Source organism: Arabidopsis lyrata (genome assembly GCF_000004255.2).
Source record: "Arabidopsis lyrata subsp. lyrata unplaced genomic scaffold ARALYscaffold_5, whole genome shotgun sequence".
Lineage (NCBI taxonomy): Eukaryota > Viridiplantae > Streptophyta > Magnoliopsida > Brassicales > Brassicaceae > Arabidopsis > Arabidopsis lyrata.
In genome coordinates, this window is record NW_003302551.1 from 4,257,443 (window position 1) to 4,269,606 (window position 12,164).

The 12,164-nt window shown below is 31.3% G+C and overlaps 2 protein-coding genes and 1 pseudogene across 2 annotated transcripts; all 3 read right to left on the reverse strand.

Annotated features, from left to right (window-relative positions):
- Positions 1 to 1,655: 1,655 nt before the first annotated feature.
- Positions 1,656 to 3,523, reverse strand: LOC9311486 (bidirectional sugar transporter SWEET4). The gene is made up of 6 exons (XM_002877041.2): positions 3,135 to 3,523; positions 2,994 to 3,030; positions 2,689 to 2,905; positions 2,278 to 2,439; positions 2,051 to 2,170; positions 1,656 to 1,979 (listed from the first exon to the last, which is right to left on the reverse strand). The coding sequence occupies exons 1-6, from the start codon at positions 3,175 to 3,177 to the stop codon at positions 1,800 to 1,802; spliced, it is 759 nt and encodes a 252-aa protein (XP_002877087.1). The 5' UTR covers positions 3,178 to 3,523; the 3' UTR covers positions 1,656 to 1,799.
- Positions 3,524 to 4,655: 1,132 nt separating this feature from the next.
- Positions 4,656 to 5,873, reverse strand: LOC110228032 (annotated as a pseudogene).
- A 256-nt stretch (positions 5,874 to 6,129) lies between these two features.
- On the reverse strand, positions 6,130 to 7,827 carry LOC9313156. The gene is made up of 4 exons (XM_021025078.1): positions 7,702 to 7,827; positions 7,458 to 7,601; positions 7,308 to 7,346; positions 6,130 to 7,221 (listed from the first exon to the last, which is right to left on the reverse strand). The coding sequence occupies exons 1-4, from the start codon at positions 7,825 to 7,827 to the stop codon at positions 6,130 to 6,132; spliced, it is 1,401 nt and encodes a 466-aa protein (XP_020880737.1).
- Positions 7,828 to 12,164: the final 4,337 nt, after the last annotated feature.

The window sequence follows — 12,164 nt, forward strand, 5'->3', positions numbered from 1 at the left end:
ATTATCTCACACCAGTTTTTAGAAAGAATTTAATGGTAGTTGGCATTAGAAACAAATAATAGAACTAGAATGGAACAGTGAGAAAAAGAACTCTAGCCTCTAGGGCAGGTAAGCAACAATGTGTAAGCAAATATTTAATATTGTCTTCTCGGATATAAAGATGTTCAGAAGCCCTTAATTATGACGTGACAAGGAATTCAAACACAGCTATTAGGGATTTGTTAGGAGAAGGATTTCCGAAGTTTTAAACTAAAGTGAAAAATCCATACAAAATAAAGGTATTCTCAAACAAACGTTTCACATCTCAAAGGAGAGAAATATCATGTAAAATTAATAGCCCACCAACAGCTTGTAAAATTTATCGCTACCCATTCCTTTTCAAGCTCTTCAAGAGTTCGGTAGTCTTCATAACATGGATAACTAGGAACATTTAACCTTCTTAACAAAGGAAATGAGTCATTGATATGAAGGACAAGGCCAATGAGGTTGCTGATTTTGAAGTTGGGCTGGTCTAACGGATGTGGAAGGTAATCAGATGTTGAATGAATTCAGGTTAAGAGTGTGGTTTGTTGTAGATCAAGGTAGAGATCTAGTATCATTTGGGTGATACAATGGACGCGCAACCATTTAGTAAAGTGTATGGCTGCATAAGACAAAAACTTATCAAAACACATATAAAGTAGAAATAGAACACAAGGTAGAGCAAAACTTATTTGAAAAAGAAGTAAGAATACAAAACTTAAAACATGAATGGTGAGATAAGATCATACCACACAACGATAAAACAAGTGGTGACCATTTTGAAACCTTGTAAAAGTTTAAATATTTTAAATTTAAGATATTTGTATATTTGGTAAAATAATTGGTTCAACTAAGGAACCAGATTAAACCGAATAAAATTTTAAAATTTGAACATTTGATAAATTAAACTTCATGTTCATTCGGATCTAGAATCATTTTGTTCTTTTTTATAACACTCTCGTGGAACATTGAACAATGTCATATTTTGTCATAAATTTCTCGATTAATAGTACGGATAAAAAAGAAATACCTTCCCCTTGTTCACCTTGGTATAGGCCGGTTCTGAAATATTGGGGATCCAAACAAAACGAAAAAAATATTTGAGGTTTTAGACGATTTTAAAATAATGCGAGCAGATTTAAAGATTCGGCAAAATAGGAGCCTGTTTTTGCAATAAAATTTTTCAGAGGCTTATTATTGTATCAGATGGGCTCGCTAGGCCCAGGACTGGCTCTGAAATAGGCTCAAGATAGAGAAGACCCGTTTGCCCAACAGGAACTAAGTTATCTTGCTTTTTTTCCTGCTATATCTTTTGCCCCATTAAGTATTGCTGCAGTTACTAGAGAACTTCAGGGGCAATACACCAGTCATGTGTTAACCTTTGCAAGAATAACAACGTTTTTTAGTACGTTTGAAATCAAACCGCATTAAAACCGATTCACTCGATGGAAACTGAGCTACTTTAGTAATATATCTATATTTTCCTTTTAATATATTTTTTTTAATTTTTAATTAGGTAACTTTTCTAGGGTGTTCACATTTCTTAAATATATATGATTTATATTTAGATTTTTAAAATTTTGTGTTGGTTTAAAAATTTGTGATGGTACATCGATTTGTATTGTCGCACATAATAGTTAATATCTTTCATAGACTAAAAGGAGTTTGAATTTCACAAAACAAAAACGGACATATAATAGAGTTATTTATAGTAAATCACCCAAGAGCTAGAAAATAGAAATAATAAATTTCATAACTCATGAATCCAAAACATATAATCAAGCTGAAACTCGTTTAGCTTGTCCATTGTTGCCACTAAGTTGTAACTGAGAGTTAGCCTTAGAAAGATTCTCCTCATGATCCTCTTCATCTTCATCATCTTTTGGTGTTGTCTTGTAATAGCAAGCATAGAGTATAAGTTGTACTGCTCCTGATACTGTTCCAAGTCCATTTCCAATCTATGAAAAAAAAACTAAGTTATACTAGTAATAAAAGATGAATAGTAACATAAATCATTGAATAAACTTACCAAAATGAAAAGGTCGAATTTAATAAGTGCATAAATAACCCAAACGGCACCGTTGAGGAAGTTGGCAAGTGAGAGAGAAAATGGCATGTACTTCACACTTTTGGTCTTGATCACCTTACTCTGTTTCACTCACAACAAATATATCATGTTTTCTATTATTAAAAAGTGAAAGAAAATACAAAAATGTTAAGAAAGAAAAGAAGAGGTATATAATAAATAATATTTACCATGATGGTGAGAGGAGCAATATACATGAGACTAACAAAAATGACACAGAAGATTCCAACAAAAGAAGATCTCTGGTTATGTGTGTGGAACAATAGCAATGTGCATGTGGCTACTATTCCTACGAACAGCATCTCTCCTATTAACCATAGCCCCACTTTCACCTGCACCATGAACCAATTTGATTAAATCAATTCAGAACAAAAAAAATTGTATAAACCTTTTGTTTTGCCTATCACTAACCTAGAAGGCTAGAACAGAATCAATCATTGTCTACCACTTCTTTTTACTATAAAGTTTTAGCTTTCATTTTAAGCCATACTAAAAGCGATTTTAGTTTTCAATGATAAAAAAAAAAAGACATTTAATAAAATTTGTGAAAAGAAGAGAGATATGAATGGAAATTACTATACCTTGCGACTAGTTGGAGAAAAGAAGAAGAAGATTACGAGATACACCATCTCAATGGCCAAACCGGTACCATTTATGGTGATCACAAGGAGACTATCTGGTTTAACCATTGGTAAGCCATAAAAGACCCAAAGTGCGCAATTTAGAACCGTGGCTAAGTATGGGTCAGCTTTATACTCCTCCACCTTTTGCTTCTTGTATATGGTTATGAACGTAGGTCTGCATATATATACACTTATAAACATTAATATAAGAGATCTAAGTTGTTATTATAAGGTCAAAGCTAGATAGAGAGATTAATGATTACATGGGAGATAAGAACAAGAACAAGGATATGACATTTCCTGCGACAATAAACAAATAATTTCTTAAGTATTATAAGTAAACAAATTAAGGTTAAAGATTCTTCAAGTGTTCATATACATATAAAACTCATATTTATACGTACCACAAATTCCGGCAATGTTTCTCGCAACTGTAGCGTTAACCATTTCACTTCAAAAGCCAAATCTGAACTAGAACAAGAAGCAAGAACAAAAACGAGAGAGAGAGAGAGAGAAGTAATATTTTTGGTATGTTAAATATGTGTGAGTGTTTTTTGCATATATTTATAGATAGAAGATGAGATGTTTGTATAAATATAGGTACTCATGTATACTTATATGATATAAGTATGTGTATATGTATTGATGACGAAGCAAAACTCAAGAAGTAAAGGAATTGAAATGAAAACGACCTTGAATTTTTGTTTTTTCCGTTTTGGGGAAACAATCATGACATTTATCTGAATATCTTTCAACACTTTCTCGTTGGCTTATTATATTTGGATCCATGATTATAACTATTATGCCTACCTTATATAGTATACGTATGTATATGTACATATACATTTATATGTCACATGCATGTACATTGTATGTAAGTTATTTGTAATAATCTTATTCACGACCATATTGAATATTTAAAACTAAAACTATTCAAAAAGTTATCCACGTGACGTGAGTGTAAGCGAGCAATCTGATAGAAAAACAAATCACGTAACATATATTTTCCTCTCTTTTTCCATCTTTTTGGACGACTTTTAATTTTTTTGTTATATTAAATTTTATATATATCATTTGATAGAAAAGGGTAAAAGTTTTGTTAATTTTCATGGATTTTCATATGAGTATCTTTCTCTTAATTCATTTCTCTTTTATGTGACATCTCATTTGTTTGCGATTGTTTAACATATTCATAATTTGATAAAGTGGTTTCTTCTATGAACCAACGTAATATATAATTTAACAGATTTTTTAAAATTAATCTCATCTTACAATTTGTTCATGTTACAAATTAAATGACTGTTTACAAAAGTAATGATAAACAGTTACAGTTTTAGACTTTATTGAAATAACTAATGAACGTATTTAGATTGTTTCTAATGATAACTAAAGTTTTGAAGCAAAAGGGAAATGACTTTACAGGTGTTGTGAGAAGGTATACAAACAAATGATTTTTGTAACTTTAATATAGAATAAAGTAAGCATGCGATGCGACAATGTCCATTTCGAATTTTTGATGCCGATGTAACCATATTGCTATCGATATTTTATGAAATAAATTCTATGGACGATAAAAATCGCAATATCTATGCTTCCCGGCCGGACGATAAAAATTATTAAAAAATAATAATATCTATGATATGAATTTAAATATATATAAAGTATTGTCTTAGGGTGTGATTGGTGGGTAATAGAAGAATTGAGAAGAATTGAGAAGAAAATAATTGAGAAGAAAAGAAAAGTAATAAGTAGAAGAATAGAGAAGAAAAATAAAGATGAACTTTATTATTTGATTGGTGGTTAATGAGAAGAATTGAGAAGAATTGATAAAAATTTAAATATTAGTATTTAAAATATGTAAAAGTTAAATTAAAATTATAGAATTATTGTGAATCATGTTCCAGTTCTAAAACATAATTTAAATTCTATCGACGACGCCGAGATCCATATCTTTTTACTGACCATATGTGTTCAGCAATCTGATCACGCACTATCCGCATATACATTCCTGCCTCTGATGATTCTTCGATTCTAACACTATCATTGTTATCTTGCTCATCCGTCATATCATGTTGAGCTTGTACAACATCATTCTCGGAATCAATATTATCAAAGTCATAGTCTTTAATATTATGCTGACGAATAAAATTATGCAGATCCATTGTAGCGAATATAACACTTCTTTGTGTAGTAATGTCATACCTCGGAAATTCATTTAGGACCCTCCATTTTTTCTTCCATAAGCCGAATGTTCGTTCAATAACAGAACGTAATGACGCATGCCACCTATTATACATTTCCTTACTGTTTCGAGGAGGCTCACCGTTAATAAACTCTTGGAGATGATATCTTGTGCCGTCTCTATGTTCTTTTCGGTATGGAGCTAAATATCCACGTTTATTAGCATATCCAGAATCTACAAGATAGTACTTACTTTCTGGAGGTACAGGAAACAGTGGATCATCACTTATTGCAGCCGCCAAAACACGTGCATCATGGGCAGATCCTGCCATCCCGACAAAACAATATGTGAAAAGCATGTCAAAATCACATATGGCTAGAATATTGAAGCTTGCAATTCCCTTTCTGTTTATAAATCGGAGACCTTCTCGACCTGGTGTAACCATAACAGGCACATGTGTTCCATCAAGTGCACCAACAAATCCATTAAAAAAAGGCCAATATCTTGTATCGTCTTGCAAACGGTTGGAGATAGCTCTAAGTTCTTCGACTGTCCTTGGACGTATATACTCTACAGCCAACCGTTCCATTGCTTTAAGAACATCATGAAACTTTCGCCAAATTGTCTCCTGGGCATGCCCAAACCTTAGTGCAATATCACGTTGTGTATCATTTTGGGCACAAATGATTAGAAAGATTGCAACACTCTCATCGAGGCTTATGTTTGTCGAGCTTTGTAAGCCATACTTTCCATGTAATATTTCACATAACTGTGTGAATGCCTCTGAACTCATTCGGATAAGTGTCTGACATGAAACTTCATTACCGTAAATTTGATCTCGAATAATAAGCCATCCTCTTCCACGATCTGATGTCATAGGCTGTTTATAAAAATATCTCGTATAATATTGCAACATAGGAGATATGCATTCTTCCATATCCTCTTCTTCTTCTAGTAACATTAACTCTGCAATCTCTTCATCGTCAAGATTCTCGATTCCGAGTGAACGCAATTCGACAATTCGTTCCTGATATTTCAAGTAAATTTGAGTTAGAAATTGATGAAAAATATATTAATTAACATATAAAATATACATGAGAAAAAACTTAAATTTTATTTGAAATTTTCTAATACAAATAATCACTTCTTTTTTCCATCATTTTCATTTGGCCTATTAAAAAAATTTATCATCTCCGGAGCATTAGCAGAACTAGAACCTACAGATCTAGGAGAGTCAATCCCAAATAATGAAGAAAAATTCGTCCATCGTGACCCTGAACCAGTCCCGGAGTTAGGATAATAACTTGGAGAAATCGATCCTGGTAGTGGAGGGGAAGGAAAAACACCATCATTTTACTGTTATCCCATGTGCCTAAGTCAAAACCTTGATCACCACCCGACCCACCACCGACTGATCCACCACCAATGGATCCGCCACCAACAGACCCTCCACCAGTCGATCCCCCACCGATAGACCCTCCACCAGTCGATCCACCACCAATAGATCCTCCACCAGTTGACCCACCACCAACAGATGCTCCACCGAAAGACCCAGTACCACCGTAGCTAGAAGCATCAGATCTTACATAATCACTTCCACTATTACTGCTAGTTACTCGTAAGTTGATTAGATCACAAGGATTCCCATATCTATCCATACCGGATAATCGCTCCAAATGTCGAATTTTATTCTCCTCACTTCGTAACTTCATAAATCCGTCACGAATATCTTCATCGTTCATTAGCAACTTGTTTGCCTCCCACCAAAATGTATTCATTGGCTCAATTGGCAATGATTCAAGTACAGCTAATGCATCACCATACGTCGGTTTTGAGCTTTGCCGTGAGCGCACCACATTCAGTAGCTCACTACGAGATTCTTCCATACGTTGAAAACTTCCATCAATTCGTGCCTCAAAATTTGCTCTTCTCAGATGAGTACGTCGTGTCGAAGTATTCCGAGCATGTGAAGCCGTCGCATGCGTTGAGTGTCGAGCATGTCGAGTTGTCTCTCTAGGTGACCGAGAGAGTCGTGGTAAATCATCATCATATGCTCTTAAATTAGAATTATCCGGAGGAACTACGGTTCGACCATTTTCTTCTGTGTCATCCACTGGCACATCATCATCATCATCATCATCATTATATGGTTCTTTTTCGAGATCAAGATGAACTCCAAGCATGTGGGGTGAATAGCGAGAGTCTTGCTCAAGATCGTGTTTGCTATGTATAACATCTAGTAAATCTTGGAACGGAAGAGGCTTATTTTGTAACACGGTTATATATTTTTTGTTTGTTTCACCGAATTCCTGTAAAATAAATATGATTTATGAGTATGATATTAGCATGTTTACAAGAAATTATAAGTTATGAATAATTAAAATTAAAATATTACCGCGCATCGATCGTTCCACCATGATGGTTCCATCTCGATCTGCCCCGATGAATCAACATGTGTACCAGTACGCTTGGATAATATGTTGTTGAAATACCACAATTTTTTTAAATAATTAAATTTACTTTTCATCTCAGGTTCCCATTTAACCGAATCACCAGTCAGTTCAACAAACTTTTCTTCGATCCTCCGTTTACCAGCAGCTAATGGTACCCTAATCGTATAGTCTTCCGCCTCTAATTCAGCGATAACAAGCTCAAGAAATATTCGAGTTGTTCTAGGCGTCCATTTATACTAACCACATTTTAAAATTTTAAACAATCATAATTATATTTTAAAAATAATATATAGATAAAACAATAAAATGATATAAAAAAAATATTAATAAACATACATTGCGTCTTGGACCACTGGCACCTCTACTTGATGTTCCTTCACCAGCATTTTCACGACTCGATCGTCCTCTACTGACTACTCCGCGACGACCTCTACTACGTGTATTATCTGACCTGCTTGTCATCTTCATAATATATAATAAAATTAGTAAGATGTAAAATCATTAGTTAAACAATTTAGACTTAAAAATTATTTGAATCTTTCCATATTATATAAATTATACTAAATTAAGATAGAGAGCATATAAAAATATTCTAATCAAAAAATTTTACATTTCATTTTTTCTAGCATCAAACATTTTTAATATATATAGAGATATATTACACCAACTAAATTTGAGATATATATAGAATCTACTCATTTAGAATAAGTGCTAACAATAAAAAAAATTCTTTAATTAGTGCTGTAAAAGTAATTACTTAAAATAAATTATAAAAATTAAATATAACATAAATTTAAATTCATAAAACATGTAAAGGATAAGAAATTAAAAAATACCTTCAATATTGAGATGAAAATTCTGGAATGAAATATCAAATTTAAACAATTTAACAAAAAAAAAATCTCAAGACTGTTTTTTGAATGTATAGAACGATTGTTGTTTTTTGAATGTATAGAACGATTGTATGAAACCAAATGCTCCTATATATAAGCAAAGTCTTTCTCGGTGACTTCCTCCACTTGTTATAAAAAGTTATTAAAAATTAGTTTGTCATTTTGGAAAATGTGCCTTATCTAGAGGAAATGGTTCAACTTGATTTTGAGTGGGCGAAGGATTTCTTCTTATTTTTGTTTTCTAGATGAATTATTTCTTTTTTTTACTGTTTTGTTTTTCTTCTTGACTGGTACAAAGATAATATATCTGAGAAGATTTTTTTATTCTCTCATTTCTTTTCTTCTACCAACGTCATCCAGTCACACCCTTAATGATGAGTAAGGTATACCAACAACTAGATCAATTGTTTATTAAGATAAAAATTTAGTTTTGCTGAGAAATTACTTGGTGAAAGGGATGTTTTTCCAAAAACAAGATTGATATGAGAAAGTTATATTAAAATACTTATTTACTTACTAGCTAGTCTTTCAATTAAAAGGTATAGTTATCGAACTATTATAAAAAAAATCAATTCATAATGGTTCGAATATTACTAATGTGATTCCAATAATTGTTTTTTCTACTATGCATATGCATGTTTCAAATAGTAAAAATTCTGATATTTCACATACTTTAGAAAATTAATTTTGGTTTCGTTCAAGAATCAATCTGTTATAAAAAAAATATATAATAAGAAAATATTATATAGTTCTGGTGTTACCAAAAAAATTTAAAATATCACGTTAGCATGATATGTGTGATGTGTGTCAAATTAGACCTAAGATTACTCTCTCAAATAAGAGATCAATTACAGTATTTTAGGGTCGAAATCCACAAATCTATCATGTTCATACAATAGATTAACATGTTTTGAATTAAGCTAAACACAAAATAAGAATATTAAAAATAAAAAAAAAGCAATTAAAATCGGTTGTAAATTCAGATGAGCTAGGAAAACGTTAGGCTAAAGGGTTTCTCAAGAAATAAATAAATAGTAGATCTAGCAAATTAATTAGGATTACTTATCAAACCGTTCTAGAACTCAAATCACTAATTTATAGCCAACCACCTCTCGAATATATTGACTAACTAAAACTAATATCAGGAAGTTCCACCTCTCGAATGTAAACTCCTAGAATTAGGCTAGCATTAATAACAGGTTTGATATGCTCACATATATTCCTAGACCACCTCTGGAATGTATCTAGTAATTTCTGTCCACCTAAGATAGTTCCAATAATAGATGACCTCTCGAATCTACCTATTATCCTATGATCAAATTCTAGGTGATCAATCTAGAATTAGCATTAAGAATAATCATAGATGAAGAACTCTAAAGATTAATCCAAACAGGCAATCGATCTACTAATTCATCTAAATCCCTAATGAGAATCCCTAATGAGAATCCCTAACTAAATCCCTAATGAGAATCCCTAATGAGAATCCCTAAACCTGACAAGCAAACTACTCAGACATGATCATGGTAACAGAAAACATGTTATGAATAGAAATCATAAAGAGATTCAATAAAAGAGATGAGTTAAGAAAGATCTTCTCTGGAAGAGCGCTCTCTAATTATCTCCTAAAGGGTTCAAGCTCCCAAGAATACAATAGAATAAGAGATTGAGAGATCTCTAACAACAAAACCCTAAAAATCTATTTATATGTACTTAAAAACGTGCAGAGACTTCTTTGAAAATAGAAAAACGTTCTGGGACGATTCTGCAAATCTTCAAAACTTCAAAAAGACTCGAAATTGAATGGCCGTCAGATATTGGTGTCGATCGACACCTACACGTATTTTGGTCTCCGGATTGCTCTTGCAGTATAACTTCTCGGTTTTCCTCCAGAATGATCTATAATCTTCTATATTTAAAGAGATATGAGAACGTATATATATATAAAATCTTTTACCGAATTTTTTTCATGCATGCATATATGCAATTATTATTCTTCAAAGTGATATGCTTTAGTTTGATGCACAATTAATGTTCTCTTCATCACATCACAACGTCATTAATATTCGTTTGGCAAATTATGATTATTGTACTTACTTATCTATTAATATAGTGATGAATTTTTTAACCCTACATTAATTGTCTTCTAGTATACAAATTTATTCGAGGCGTAAAAATACTCTCGAAATGGAATTGGAAACGAAAACTCTCGTGTATAAAGCTTTCTTCTCTAGGGTGATTGCTTGACAAAATGTCACACACATTAAATGGTCAATCCAACCACTTTTTAAAATGATTAATTTATATTTTGAAAATATACAATATACAATATTCTCAAAAGTATATATAACCATAACCTAAAAGTGATTACTGAACAATGTTCTAATTAAGGTAAAACCAATATGATTTAATTTATTTTTTAAGATTTGCGATGAATTTGTAACCAAGTAATATAATCTATATCGTATTCACTATCTTGATATTTCGTCACCAATGAAGATGTATATAGAAGATATGAAAAGTTTAAAACAACAAAATTGAACTAAGCTGATTTGTCTAAGAACACATGTGTCGACCTAAAGTTCTTATAGTAGATATATAGTATGCTAAAATTGATAATAATCGAAAGTTTTTCTTGTATAGATAGATAGTACACCTCTCTTTAGATTAGATATGATAGCTTATTAATGTAATATTTAGATAACTATCGTGTTCAATTGATCAAATATTAAATACGTTTTACATAACAAGTTAAGAAGGAAATTCATCACGTACGTCTTGATGTCGATGTTTCTTAACTTAAGCATATAGGATGGTTACATGTTTTGGACGTATTATTATATTGATATATAGGATGTCTACATCTAGCTTGACTTTTAGCTAACCTATTTCAAAGACTACATTGTAATCAAATTAGGGTTTCATTCTAAGTGCTTTTCTTTAGAAAAAAAAATACTTTGAAGGCAAAAATTTATTGTAGACAAAGAATCCAAAATGCGAACCAATAAGTGGCTTACACAGAAGGCATTTCCCAACAATGATATAATCATTCTACGTGCCTATAACGAATAATTATTTCTTGAAATGCTACCTTTTTTTTTTTTTGAGAAGAGCTATTGTTGACATAAGAATAAAGCAGAGCTACTATTCTTTAACTACAAATTATAAGAGATCTATCTATATATACATTTTTGGATCACAATTAGCAAATAAATCCTGAAGTTGAGAAGTATTTACAATGGCATGTCATTAGCATTAATTATTTAGATTTGTTTTATTTAAGTAAATATTTTTAAATGAAATTCATTTCTCATATATTTAGCAAAAGTCTCTACAAAATCTTTCTTTATCTATCTATATATACATTTTTGGATCACAATTAGCAAATAAATTTGCTAATGTATATATACATTTTTGGATCACAATTAGCAAATAAATCCTGAAGTTGAGAAGTATTTACAATGGCATGCCATTAGCATTAATTATTTAGATTTGTTTTATTTAAGTAAATATTTTTAAATGAAATTCATTTCTCATATATTTAGCAAAAATCTCTACAAAATCTTTCTTTATCTATCTATATATACATTTTTGGATCACAATTAGCAAATAAATTCTGAAGTTGATAAGTATTTACAATGGCATGCCATTAGCATTAATTATTTAGATTTGTTTTATTTAAGTAAAGATTTTTAAATGAAATTCATTTCTCATATATTTAGCAAAAGTCTCTACAAAATCTTTCTTTATCTATTTAAGTAAAGATTTTGAAATCAAATATGTTCTCAACAATTTACCAAAAATCTCTACACAATCTTTTTAAAAATCTCGACTTAGTTAACTTCTGATTTTTATCTGCAAAAAAAAAATTAATAGTAACGAGTGATGTAAAAATCGGGAATGTTGATA